This window comes from Sapajus apella, unplaced genomic scaffold (genome assembly GCF_009761245.1).
Source record: "Sapajus apella isolate SASKATOON/1434 unplaced genomic scaffold, GSC_monkey_1.0 scaffold88, whole genome shotgun sequence".
NCBI lineage: Eukaryota > Metazoa > Chordata > Mammalia > Primates > Cebidae > Sapajus > Sapajus apella.
This window is the reverse complement of record NW_022437028.1, coordinates 8741939-8755855: the sequence shown is the minus strand read 5'-3', so window position 1 is coordinate 8755855 and position 13917 is coordinate 8741939. Positions and strand designations below refer to the sequence as shown.

At 46.9% G+C, this 13917-nt stretch overlaps 1 protein-coding gene across 8 annotated transcripts in view; it reads right to left on the bottom strand.

Moving 5' to 3' along the window:
* Positions 1 to 1649: 1649 nt before the first annotated feature.
* Positions 1650 to 13917, bottom strand: part of ZNF3 (zinc finger protein 3) — a 14336-nt gene continuing 2068 nt past the window's right edge. For 2 of the 8 annotated variants that reach the window (XM_032255254.1, XM_032255251.1), the window contains exons 2-6: positions 12808 to 12928; positions 9983 to 10114; positions 7468 to 7556; positions 7059 to 7185; positions 1650 to 3862 (exon numbers count right to left, since the gene is read on the bottom strand). In XM_032255254.1, coding sequence (XP_032111145.1) covers positions 2796 to 3862; positions 7059 to 7185; positions 7468 to 7556; positions 9983 to 10037 — 1338 coding nt within the window. In that variant the 5' untranslated portion in view covers positions 10038 to 10114; positions 12808 to 12928 and the 3' untranslated portion in view covers positions 1650 to 2795. Of the gene's footprint in view, positions 3897 to 7058; positions 7186 to 7467; positions 7557 to 9982; positions 10303 to 12807; positions 12929 to 13917 lie in introns of those variants that run through there. The other 6 variants (XM_032255258.1, XM_032255259.1, XM_032255252.1 and 3 more) reach the window with 6 other exon arrangements.

Sequence of the window (13917 nt, the reverse complement as noted above, 5' to 3'; positions counted from 1 at the left end):
ACCTCAGAGAAAGTGGGAGTGGTCTCATGTTTGTGACTACAAAGAATGGTTGGCCAGGTATGGTGGTTCACGCCTATAATCCTAGCACTTTGGGAGGCCAAGGCGGGTGGATCATGAGGTTAGGAGTTCAAGACCAGCCTGGCCAAGATGGTGAAACCCCATCTCTAATAAAAACACAAAAATGAGCCAGACGTGGTTGCAGGTGCCTATAATCCCAGCTACTCAGGAGGCTGAGGCAGAGAACTGCTTGAACCTGGGAGGCGGAGGTTGCAGTGAGCTAAGATTGCACCACTGCACTCCAGCCTGGGTGACAGAGTAAGATTCCATCTCAGAAAAAAGGAATGGTTACCTATAAAGAAATTTTATTTATTTGAGACAGAGTTTCACTCTTGGTTGTCCAGGCTGGAGTGCAATGGCTTGATCTCCACAAGTTCAGGGGATTCTTGTGCCTCAGCCTCCCAAGTAGCTGGGCTTAGAGGTGTGCACCACCACACTCAGCTAATTTTTGTATTAATAATAGAGACAGGGTTTCACCATGTTGGCCAGGCTGGTGATCCACCTGCACCAGCCTCCCAAAGTGCTGGGATTACAGGCATGAGCCACCAGTGTACCCAGCCCTTATTTTTGAGACAGTCTTGCCCCGTCACCCAGGCTAGAGTGCAGTGGTGCAATCACAGTGGCTCACCACAGCCCCAACTTCCTGGGCTCAAGCAATCCTCTCACCTCAGCCTCCCAAGTAGCTGGAATCACAAGTGTGCAGCACCACATCTAGCTACTTTTAATTTTTTTTTTAAATACGGGGTTTCACCATGAAGGCCAGGCTGCTCTTGAACTCCTGACCTCAGGTAATCCACCCACCTCAGCCTTCCAAAGTGCTAGGATTACAGGTGTGAGCCACCACACCTGGCTTATTTATTTATTTATTTATTTTAAAGACCAGCTACATTTTTTTTCCTTTTTTGTTTATCCAAATTGGTCCTTTAAGTATACTTTTTTTTTAAAGTTTGTTGTACAGATAGGGTCTTGCCATATTGCCTAGGCTGGTCTGAAGAGATCCCACTGCCTTGGCCTCCCAAGGTGTTGGGATTATAGGTATGAGCCACTGGACCTGGCCTACAAATTTTAGGCTGGGCACCATGGTTCATGCCTGTAATCCCGGCACTTTGGGAGGCTGAGGCCGGCAGGTTGCAAGAGCTCAGGAGTTTGAGACCAGCTTGGGCAACATAATGAAACCCCATCTCTACAAAAAATTAGCTGGGGGGCGTGGTGGCACATACCTGTAGTCCCAGCTTCTCTGGAGACTGAGACACAAGAATTGCTTGAATCCAGGAGGTAGGCAGCAGTGAGCCGAGATCATGCCACTGCACTCCAGGCTGGGTAACACAGCAAGACTCTGTCTCAAGAAAAAAAAAAAAAATTTAAATTTTCAGATTCCATTTATTTATTTTTAAAAGATGGGGTTTCACCATGTTGGTCAGGCTGGTCTTGAACTCCCAACCTCAGGTGATCCACCCGCCTTGGCCTCCAAAGTGCTTGGATTACAGGTGTGAGCCACCACGCCCAGCCCTCAGATTCCATTTATAGTCACCAACATGTCTTGTTTTAACTGAAATATTTGATCCAAACACTGCACAAAACCACACTCAATCTCTCCTGAAAAACTATTCTGTTTAATAGTGCACTTCATTTATGCTACAGGATGAATAGGGTTGGGAAAACAATGGAAGGTCATCCTGTCGGTTGGGAAAACTCAGGGAGCACCATCCTCACCCAGCAAGGAGCTCTGCCACCAGGCTTAGGCACAGCCTGCCTTCTCTGGGCTTCACTTTTTTTTTTTTCCTTCCTTTTGGGCTTTGCTCTTTATCTGCATTAATCTTCAGTTGCTGAAGAATCAGAGATGGAGGCAGAAGCAGTCCGGCTACTGGGGCCAGATGGCAGAGGTGAGAGGGCAGGGCAGCCAGGCTGTGGAAGGTCCTTGAAAGCATCCTTAACCAAGCATTTAGAGAAAAATCACTTTCATCATAAGAGTGGAAAGAAGACAGGAGAGGACAGGAATCAGAGGCCAATGCTAAGTGCTTCTGACCTTTTCCCTCATAGCTGCTTGGATAGATTTGCCCAGACAGCCCCATGACAGCTCGGGGGTGGGGGGATCTACCAGCAATATCACCAGGTTTCTCTTAGAAACATGATCTGGCTGCTCTAAGAGCCCTAAAAAGACACCATCATCACAGAAGATGTTTCTGGAATCTTCCACCCTCAATAAAAATCTCTCGATGACAAATTTCCATAATTAATGAAATCATGAAACAAAACAGCATGTTCCTTATCAAAACTTAAAGCTGGACTAGGAACAGTAGCTTTGAAATACAGCCTCCCTTTCCCCTCCCTAGCAAATAACAGGACCCAGAGCGTCCTTTCCACTGCTGGCTGTGCAGACTATGTGGACTCCAGCTAAAGGAATCAATGGAATTCTGTCCCAACTGTGCTTCCATCCCCACCTTGGAAAGGTTCCTCTGCTGTGAGGAAAAAACGGTTTAGTGCAAACTCCTTTCCTAAATGGGGTGACTGGTCCCAGAGCTGCTTTCTTTTCCCAGCATGCCATCATCTGCCTGCCTTGTCACTTTCTAAGACTGGTGCAATTTCTGGGGAAGTTCACCGATTTGCCCAGTCTGCCCCATTCTCTAAAGTGAAAGGTTTGAGTTGGAAGGGACACATCCTAAGCTGTTGAGATTTATAGAATAAGGCAAGAGCTCTTGAGACTCAGGGGAAGTGAGGAAAATGGGTGTGTGGCTCTTTCATGTGGACTCTCTGGTATTTAACTCGGTTGTAACTCTGAGGGAGCTTTTGCTCATGCCCATCCCATTCAAAGGCTTTTCTCCAGTGTGAATTCTCTGATGGCGAACAAGAGCTGAGCTGTACCTGAAGGCTTTCCCACACTCGCCACATTCATAGGGGTTCTCCCCGGTATGGATTCTTTGATGCTGAATAAGGCCTGAACTGTAGGTAAACTTTCCTCCGCATTCCATACATTCATAGGGCTTCTCTCCAGTGTGGATTCTCTGGTGCTGATAGAGGTGTGAGCTCTGGCTGAAGGCCTTCCCACACTCATTACATTCATAGGGTTTTTCTCCAGTGTGGATTCTCTGATGGTGAATAAGGGTGGAGCTCCTGCTGAAGGCCTTCCCACATTCATTACAGGCATAGGGTTTCTCACCAGTGTGGATTCTCTGATGGTGGGTGAGGGTGGAGCTCCAGCTGAAGGTCTTCCCACACTCATTACATTCATAGGGTTTCTCCCCTGTGTGGATCCTCCGATGCAGAATGAGGGCAGAGCTACAACTGAAGGTTTTCCCACAATCACTACATTCATAAGGTTTCTCCCCAGTGTGGATTCTCTGATGCTGAATAAGGTGTGAGCTCTGGCTGAAGGCCTTTCCACACTCATTACATTCATAGGGCTTTTCCCCGGTATGGATTCTCTGATGCTGAATAAGGTCTGAAGTTCGATTAAAGCTCTTGCTACATTCATCACACTTATGGGGTCTGTCTCCCACAGGAAGTCTCTGATGTGAGATAAGGTTGGAATTCACAGTGAAGCTGTTCCCAAAATCATTGTATTTCTTGCTTCTCTCTCCCATGGGGGTTAGCTTCTCAACTGTCACTTGGCCAAAATCTTGCATTTTCCTGTTCAATCTTTCTCCAGGGGAGTTCCCCAGCGGCCTCTTTAGACTGACCTCTCGTTCATAGGCTTCTTTAAACTTAAGACCCTGAGAAATATCCTTTTGAAATCTTCCCAGCAGGACCCCATGTGATCTTGTGTCTTCAGAAACTGCTTGATCATTTTCAGTTCTGGTCTCACCATCTGACATAATAAAAAATGCAAATGTCACTGGTTCCTTGGGGAAGAAAGAGTGAAAATCACAGGACAAGATCATCATAATGAATACTTATAGTGCCAAAAGCACATACCTGCAGAGAGGCCTTATATGTGTGCACCTAAGGCAAAATGAGACATCCAGGCTAAGGAGACAGGGAAGGGGCAGGGCAGAGAGCAAAACCAAGGAGAACCAAGGAGAGCTGGGAGTAGAGAGGAAGCTGAATGTGTGTGAAGGGGAGGACGGATCAGGCAGAGAGGTAGGAAACCAACATTAGAAGAGGAAGGTCGTATTGCTTAATGATGTGACAAGGCCTTTAGAGAGGTCAAGGATGGTGGATATAACTGGGGACACAGTGACTCCAAGAAGGGAGAACAAATACAGGGCAGATGGTGAGGAAAGGAGGGAAGGGTGAGGGGAGACAGCAGCAGGTGGGAAGGAGTAAGGGGGAGGATGCTAGTCCTGACATGGCCCCATAAGAGCAATCATGGCTGTCATTACGCCACAAATGCCAAGCCCATGGAAACGGCAAGACGGCTGAGTCCACCTCTGGGCCCTATGCATAAAAAGGCTATGCTCACACATGAGGCTATGCAAAGAGTCTCAGTGTCTGACTTCTCTGTTTTTGCTCCTCTGGAGTTTCGAAAGGCAACTCTGGGCACAGAGGATACATGTAAAGGGTCCAGAGAGTTTGCCTTTTATTTTTTTTGAGACGGAGTCTTGCTCTGTTGCCCAGGCTGGAGTACAGTGGCATGATCTCAGCTCACCCCAACCTCTGCCTCCCAGGTTCAAGTGATTCTCCTGCCTCAGCCTCCTGAGTAGCTGGGATTACAGGTGCATACCACCATGCCCAACTAATTTTTGTATTTTTAGTAGAGACGTGGTTTCACCATGTTGGTCAGGCTGGACTCAAACTCCTGACCTCGTGATCCACCCGCCTTGGCCTCCCAAAAGTGCTGGGATTACAGGTGTGAGCCACTATGCCCAGCCACCTTTTTAGTTTAATTAATATTGTAAAGAGTAAAGACAGGGCAATGTGTGTTAGGGATAGGAACAGCTGTTTCTCCCTCACCTGAACAGGTACCTCTTAGGACCTCTCTGCTCTCAGTTCCCTTCAAACCCAGGCCCCTTGGCTCTTCCTCTCACTCTAGCAGAGAGATGGTGGCAGGATACAGAAATGGGAATCCTGCTCATGGGGAGAGACATGGGACAAGGAGGTTTATCTGCTCACCTCAAGAGTCCCAGAACTCAATGCCAGACCCCAGATCTGCAGAGAACAGAAGGGAAATGTACAGGGAGATCTCAAATGACAGGAAGGCCTACTGGCTATGCTCGGGAAAATGCCCACTAAGACTAGGGTGAGAGACAAGGAATTCCACATCCTAAAAGTTAAGAAGCAAATTTCTCTTTTTTTTTTTTTTTTTAAAAAGGGGTCTTGCTCCATCCCCAAGCGCCTGGCTGGAGTGTAGGGGCGTGATCTCGGCTCACTACAACCTCCGCCTCCCGGGTTCAAGCAATTCTCCTGCCTCAGCCTCCCGAGTAGCTCGGACTACAGGCACACGCCACCACACCCAGCTAATTTTTGTATTTTTAGTAGACATGGGGTTTCACCATGTTGGCCAGGATGGTCTCAATCTCTTGACCCCGTGATCTGCCCGCCTTGGCCTCCCAAAGTGCTGGGATTACAGGCGTGAGCCATCATGTCCAGCCAAGCTAATTTCTTAATTTTCTTTTTTTTTTTTTCGTTTTTGAGACAGGGTCTCACTGTCGCCCAGGCTGGAGTGCAGTGGCGTGTTCTTGGCTCACCACAACCTCCACCTCCCAGGTTCAAGCAATTCTCCTGCCTCAGCCTCTCAAGTAGCTGTGATTACAGGCATGCACCACCATGCCCAACTAATTTTTTTGTATTTTTTAGTAGAGACTGGGTTTCAACATGTTGGCCAGGATGGTCTCCAACTCCTGACCTCAGGTGACCTGCCCACCTCGGCCTCCCAAACTGCTGGGATTACAGGCATGAGCCACCGTGCCCAGCCTAATTTCTTAACCTTTCTAAGTTTCTACAGAGCAGCAGAGGCACTAGGTCCCTAGAGGTGACCAGCAGAGAAGGGGACGACAGAGACGTGGGCACACAGCAGCACCTCACGTGTTCAGGGATCACAACACATTCATCCTTTGGAAAAGTCTATGGATTATATATTAAGTCCTAGGAATAACATGGAAAAAGTACCAGATTTGGAGTTAAACACTGGGCCCCAAGTGTTTAACCATTTTGCCACTCATCAGCCCAATGACCATGCATGCACAAGGCATTAAGACCTCTATCCTCACCTCCACTTTATTTATTTACTTACTTCTTTTTTCAGACAGGGTCTCTCTGTGTCACCCAGGCTGGAGTACAGTGGTGCAATCTCAGCTCACTGCAACCTCTGCTTCCTGGGCTCAAGTGATTTTCCCACCTCAGCCTCCCAAGTAGCTGGGACTACAGGCATGTGCCAACATGTCTAGCCAATTTTTTGGGTATTTGGTAGAGACAGGGTCTCAGCATGTTGCCCAGGCTGGTCTTGAAGTCCTGACCTCACGCGATCTTCCTGCCTTGGCCTCCTAGAGTGTTGGGATTACAGGTGTGAGCCACCTCACCTGGCCTACTTTTTACTTTCCTTACCTGTAAAATGAGGAATAATACTAGCTGCCTCATTACTGTGTTACTGTGAAGATTTAAAAAAGTATATGAGAACTCTTTATAAGTTGCAAACTGCTCTATAAATGAATTAAGATTGTTCTTAGAATTTTCTGAGACTAAGTTAGTCCTTAGGCCAGGCATGGTGGCTTATGCTTATAATCCCAGCACTTTGGGAGGCCAAGGCAAGTGGATCATTTGAGGTTAGGAGTTCGAGACCAGCATGGCCAACACGGTGAAACCCTGTCTCTACTAAAAAAAAAAAAAAAAATACAAAAATTAGCCAGGTGTGATGGTGTAGGTCTGTAGTGCCAGCTACTTGGGAGGCAGAGGTGAGAGAATCACTTGAACCTGGGAGGTAGATGTTGCAGTGAGCCAAGATCATGCCATTGCATCTCAAAAAAAAAAAAATCTGAAATAGCTGTTTTCAGTGACTAGATTGTTACTAGCAAACAAAGAAGCAAAGAAACACCAGTGAATTTTGTTGAGGAGGCACAACTACTTACCCAGTGAGAACACATTCCCGTAATTCTCCAGCATCACATCTCTATAGAGGTCCCTCTGAGCAGGTTCCAAACGTTTCCACTCCTTCCGGATGAAGTACACAGCTACATCCTCAAATGTTACCAGCTCCTGAAACAACACGTGCTAGTATGCAGTTTCAGGGTGAGGAATGTGAATAGCAGCACCAAAAAAATATCACTGAGGATAGGGCTGAAGAATGCACATTTGGAAAGGAAGAAAAGGAGGGCAGGGTGGAGGAAGAGACAAGACTCCATGATGGAAGGCGAGGGTCCACGATTCAGCAGGACAGAACCATGGGCCTGATGGAGGAGATCAGGGTTTAAGGCTCTGAATGAGATGTCACTGCATAGAAAAGGGAAAGGAAAAGGATGAAGGGAAACCACAGCTCACCTGGGACTTGGCCTTTAGGAGTGCAGCTGCCAGCATCTCATCCCCCAGGCTGTCCTTGACAGAAAAGTCAGGAACTTTTGAAGGAAGAGCTGAAGGGCAATAAAAGGGCCGAGGAGTGAGTTCATCTGCTGTGTAACCTCCCAACCTGCTGACTTCCCAACCCACAGAAAGCTCCAGGGGTCCTGGGACAACATGGGACCCACTCTCTCACATTTCTAAGTTTGTCTCTGCACCTAGTAAAGGTGTGTCCAACAGAGGCACAATCAGAGCGGGTCCATCCTGCCTGAGCAGATGGCCACAGGCCTGGTCATTCTTGGTCTCCAGTCTGCCCCAGGTCCCCTCCTCTCTCTCCAGTCACTCTTTTCTCAATGAACTACCCAGTCCTATCTTAGTTATTACTGCATTTTTGTCCATTCACCGAAGCTTGGCCAGAAATATACGATCCTGCTCTTGCATGAAGTTCTACTTTTTTTTTTAAGATGGGTTTTGCTATGTTGCCCAGGCTGGTCTTGAACTCCTGAGCTCAAGTGATCCTCCCACCTCAGCCTCCCAAGTAGCTGGGATTACAGCATGCGCCACTGCACCCAGCATAAAGTTCTTAGACCAGAGAAAAACCAGCAGCTCCACCCCAGCCCTGACTGAAAACACAATGCCCACAGCTCCTTTCTCTCCAACCCAGATCAAATTTGTACACTACAAATGTTTCCTATTTCTGTGTTGGATCTCTTATCTTTTTTTTTCTTGAGACAGAGTCTTCCTCTGTCACCCAGGCTGGAGTGCAATGGCACTATCTCAGCTCACTGCATTCTCTACCTCCCGGTTCAAGCAATTCTCCTGCCTCAGCCTCCCAAGTAGCTGTGATTACAGACATCTGCCACCATGCCCAGCTAATTTTTGTGTTTTTAGTAGAGATGGGGTTCTACCATGTTGGCTAGGCTGATCTTGAACTCCTAACCTCAAGGGATCCACCTACCCTGGCCTCACAAAGTGCTGGAATTACATACCCTTTTTCTGCAATTCTCAAGTTTACATATTCATCTCTTAGAGACTCTATAGAGTCCAGGCATGTTGGTTCACGCCTATAATCCTAGCATTTTGGGAGGCTGAGATGGGCAGACTGCCTGAGCTCAGGAGTTCGAGACGAGCCTGGGCAACATAGCAAAACCCCATCTCTACTAAAAATACAAAAAATTAGCCGGCATGGTGGTGTACACCTGTAGTCCCAGCTACTCAGGAGGCTGAGGAAGGAGAATCGCCTGAATCCAGGAGGTGGAGGTTGCAGTGAGTCAAGATCATGCCACTGCACTCCAGCCTGGGCAACAGGGCAAGACTCTGTCTCCAAAAAAAAAAAAAAAAAAAAAAGACAGCGACTCTAAACCCCAGAGATACTAGACCTGCTGAGTCACCAAACAAAAGGACCTTAAATGCTTTCTTCTAATAAGCATGGGAACAACACCCATTAAGACTGAAACTGGCTCCTAAATCAGTGACACCCTACGAAAGCAAAATATATTTTATTGGCTTGCTATTTACTCTTTTTGCCTATGACCCACAAAATCACTGCCAAGGGCTTCCTCTAAAAGCATGCTCCTAAAAAGCGCAAACTATGCCTATTAAGTCAGCTACATAGAATGCCTGAAAAATGGAATGACCGACACGGTTTCCTTAATCTCACGTGAGGTGCTCACAACCCTTCAAAACTGCCTCAGTGGCCAGGCACGGTGGCTCATGCCTGTAATCCCAGAACTCTGGCAGGCCGAGGTGGGCACTGAGGTCAGGTTTCAAGACCAGCCTGGCCAACATGGTGAAACTCCATCTCTACAAAAATACAAAAATTAGCTGGGTGTGGTGGTGTGCACCTGTAGTCCCAGCTACATAGGAGGCTAAGGAGGAAGAATTGCTTAAACCCAGGAGGTGGAGGTTGCAGTGAGCAGAGATCATACCACTGCACTCCAGCCTAGGCAACAGAGCAAGACTCCATCTCCAAAAAAAATAAAATAAAAAAATGGCTGGTCACGGTGGCTCATGCCTATAATCCCAGCACTTCGGGAGGCTGAGGTGGGTGAATCATGAGGAGTTTGAGGCCAGCCTGGCCAATGTGGTGAAACTCCATCTCTACTAAAAGTACAAAAATTAGCCGGGCATGGTGGCACATGCTTGTAGTCTCAGCTACTCAGGAGGCTGAGACAGAATTGCTTGAACCCAGGAGGCAGAAGTTGCAATGAGCCAAGATCACACCACTGCACTCCAGCCTGGGCAATAGAGCAAGGCTCCACCTCAAAAAAAAAAAAAAAAAAAAAATCTGCCTCAGTTATCAAACCTATCAAGCTGTCATTGATTACTGTTCAGTCAGCTTTCTCATTAGGCTATGAGTTACTGAATGGCAAATAGTGTGTCTTATTCCCATGTGGATTCTAGTAGATTCTAGTAGTTAGCCTAATACCTGGTGAATGAGCAATTTTTCAATGGATGATTGCTGAATGGCTAAGAGAATGAATGAATCCCTATTCCTCACCACTCTCAAGCAGGGCCTGAGGTTCCTGAGATACGAGATCGGCCTGAGTTTCCATGGGAAGGGCAAGGTGCGCTCTGGTCTCCTAGGTGCAGACTCAGCGGAAAGCAGGTTTTGAAGGAGAATGAGGAAGCACTGCAGAAGCAAAAGTTCAAGGTTCAAAGATAATTCAAAAAAAACCTCCTGAATACAGAAAGATGTGAGCTAGCATTTCAGTGAGTACCTAGGAACAGTGACAAGAAATGCAGCCACTGGGACTAGTCTTCTATTTTATTTATTTTTTAAAATCTTTTTTTGATACGGAGTTTCACTCTTGTTGCCCAGGCTGGAGTGCAATGGCACGATCTTGGCTCACTGCAACCTCTGCCTTCCAGGTTCAAGTGATTCTCCTGCCTCAGACTCCCAAGTAGTTGGGATTACAGGCACATACCACCATGCCCGGCTAATTTTTGTATTTTTAGTAGAGACAGGATTTCACCATGTTGGCCAGACTGGTCTTGAACTCCTTACCTCAAGTGATCAGCTGATCCCAGCCTCCTCAAATCCTGGGATTACAGGTGTGAACCACCACACCCAGCGTCGGACTAGTCTTTTAGATCCTGGTAAATATACTCCCTGGAATGAGACTACCACCAGGACCAAGTTCCTCAACAATACCCCACCCAGCTTTGGCTGCCCCCCACCAATGTAATATTTATAACAAAAAGTAGGAGTGGGTGTATACATGCACTGGCATAAAAAGCACAAACTATGCCTATGAACTCAGCTGCATAGAATGCCTGAAAAATGGAATAACCAACACAGTTTCCTTAATCTTGCATGAGGTGCTCATGCCTGTAATCCCAGCACTTGGGAGGCCAAGGCGGGTGGATGGCTTCAGGTCAGGAGTTCGAGACCAGCCTAGGCAACATGGCGATACCTCATCTCTGCAAAAACTACAAAAATTAGCCAGGTGTGGTGGTACACATCTGCGGTCTAAGCCACTTAGGAGGCTGAGGTGGGAGGATCACCTGAGTTCAGGAGGTCAAGGCTGCATTGAGCCATGATCTTACCACTGCACTCCACCTGCATCTAGACCCAGTTGCTATATTTCCTCTCACTCAGAAGGCAGTAGCTTTCTTATCTCCCTTTTCTCATAAAATAGTTCCTTGGATCAGAATGTTAAGCCCTGAAGCAGGGACAGATTTTTTTTTTTTTTTTTTTTTGAGACAGTCTCACTCTGTTGCCCAGGCTGGAATGCAGTGGCATGATCTTGGCTCACTGCAACCTCCACCTCCCAGGTTCAAGTGATGCTCCTGCCTCAGCCTTGAATTATAGGTGCATGCCACCATGCCCAGCTAATTTTTGTATTTTTAGTTGAGACGGGGTTTCACCATGTTGGTCAGGCTGGTCTTGAACTCCTGACCTCGTGATCTGCCTGTCTTGGCCTCCCAAAGTGCTGGGATTACAGGCGTGAGCCACCAAGACTAGCCCAGATACATTTTTTTAAACATGAGTCTTTTTTTTTCACCACACAAATTACCAACAATGAGGTTCTTTATTACTCTGTTTTTATTTCTACTGATGTCTCCACTCCCCAGTTACTACCATAATCAAAAGAGGCCTGTTCTCTGTGGCTTACTGGATAAAATGTAATATTAGTACTTAGAATAAGGCTTGGATCTCAAGTACAAGTTTCTACTTCACACCTGAATGCTGGAGCAAGTGTCCTATGGCTGGGCAAGAGTATATGAAAAAAAACTGGGGGTCAGATGCGGTGGCTCATCCCTGTAATCCCAGCACTTTGGGAGACCAGCCTGGCCAACGTACCAAAACTTGGCCTCTACCAAAAATAAAAAAATTAGCCAGGCATGGTGGCATGTGCCTGTAATTCCACCTACTCAGGAGGCTGAGGCAGGAGAATCATTGGAACCCGGGAAGCAGAGGTTCCAGTGAGCCGAGATCGCACCACTGCACTCCAGCCTAGGCAACAGAGCAAGACTCCATCTCAAAAAAACAAAAAACAAGAAAACCTGGATTTTATCTACCTTTCTTTATCTCTTTACTCAATTGCTCAAATACCAAATGTTTGTTGAGTGCTAACTCTACTGCAAAGCACAACTGCAAGGGGCGAAAAAAAAAATCAGGAATGCAAAAAGTATTTGCTTTGTAATTACAGACTGTTACACTCACATAAGGCATCAAAGGAAGAGGGTTAGATAGGAGAACGTTTGAGAGAATAAAAGAAAAAAAAGAACAAATGAAGAGAGGCTGTGTTTGAGAGTCAACTGCAAGTTTGGAGAACTCTGGTCTTCAGGTGGCAGGGAATAGAGAATGCCCATTATCAGTGCCCTTACACAGTGGAAAGCACTGACTCAGGTACAAGCCAGGCCACTGGCAACCAAGGTGACACACCTTTTTGCCACCATCACCCTTCTGGCAGGGTCCCTTCAATGCAGTCTCAGAGCCAACCACCATACCCTCTTATCAACCACCTTTACAATCTCCAGGGCTATTTACGAGCTGACACCCTCAACAAGTCAGCTTTCAGTACAAACTCCTAGAAAGGCAGGTCAAAAGTCTGACTCCAGAGAAAAAGGCAATGCTCCCTCTCACAGCTGGGTTAAGCAAATTGGAAAACTCAAAGGCATATTGTTGAAAACAAGTACCCAGTGTCCAGATCAGTAAACAGTGTTCCTCATAGAAAGAAAACTCTCCATTGTGCCCAAATGGCTTCAGGTCCAGGCCGGGCCCTTCCCCTGCTCTGTTGTCAGTCTCTCTCCCTGGAGGTGCCCCTAAGGACTGAGACAGATGGCCTGGCAGTGAGAACGAGCCACGGAAAGCATTACCTGCCTGATTCTTTCCTTTCTTCTTTGCAGTCAGTCCCTAGAAGGCCAAAGGAGCAATTACTGGCAATTTAGCAGCTTCTGCTCAAGTTCCTGGGAATTCTGACTTTTATCGATGCCAATGCTGTATGATTAAGGGGAAAAAAAGGAATTTAAAATATTCATGCAAACAAACGTCTTTTTTTTTTTTCATGTGAGACAGGGTCTCATTATGCTGCTCAGGCTGGAGCGCAGTGAGTTTGAGCTCACTCCAGCCTCAAACGCCTGAGCTCAAGCGATCCTCCCAGCTCAGCCTCCCAAGTAGCTAGGACTTAAGGTGTGCACCACCACATCTGCCTGAGTTTTTAAAACTTTTTTTGTAGAAATAGGGCCTTGCTATGTTGCCCAGGCTGGTCTCAATCTCCTGGCCTGAGGTGATCCTCCTGCCTCAGCCTCCCAAAGTGCTGGCAATACAGGCGTGAGTCACCAAGTCCAGCCTAAACTTCATTTCTAATCAAGATATTTAGAGAAAAGGAAAAAAAGATAGAATGCTTATTATATGCTATTAAACACCAATTAAGACAACCACAACTGGTATTTGCATTGCACCCGTGGAGAGAGATGAAAGGGAATGGTAGGTTCTCAGATCCACCTCCACCCAGGGTGAGAAAGTTCTAACGTTCTGGCCAGGCACAGTGGCTCACGCCTGTAATCCCAGCACTTTGGGAGGCCGAGACAGGCAGATCACCTGAGGTCAGGAGTTCGAGACCAGCCTGACCAACATGGAGAAACCCCATCTCTACTAAAAATACAAAATTAGGCCGGGAGCCTAAAAATTAGGTGGCTCATGCCTGTAATCCCAGCATTTTGGGAGGCCAACGCAGGCGGATCACAAGGTCAGGAGAGCAAGACCATCCTGGCCAACATGATGAAACCCCGTCTCTACTTAAAATATAAAACTTAGCTGGGTATGGTGGTGCATGCCTGTAGTCCCAGCTACTCAGGAGGCTGAGGCAGGAGAATTGCTTGAACCCAGGAGGCAGAGGCTGCAGTGAGCCAAGATTGTGCCACTGCACTCCAGACTGGGCAAAAGAGCGAGACTCTGTCTCAAAAAAAAAAAAAAAAAAAAAAAAA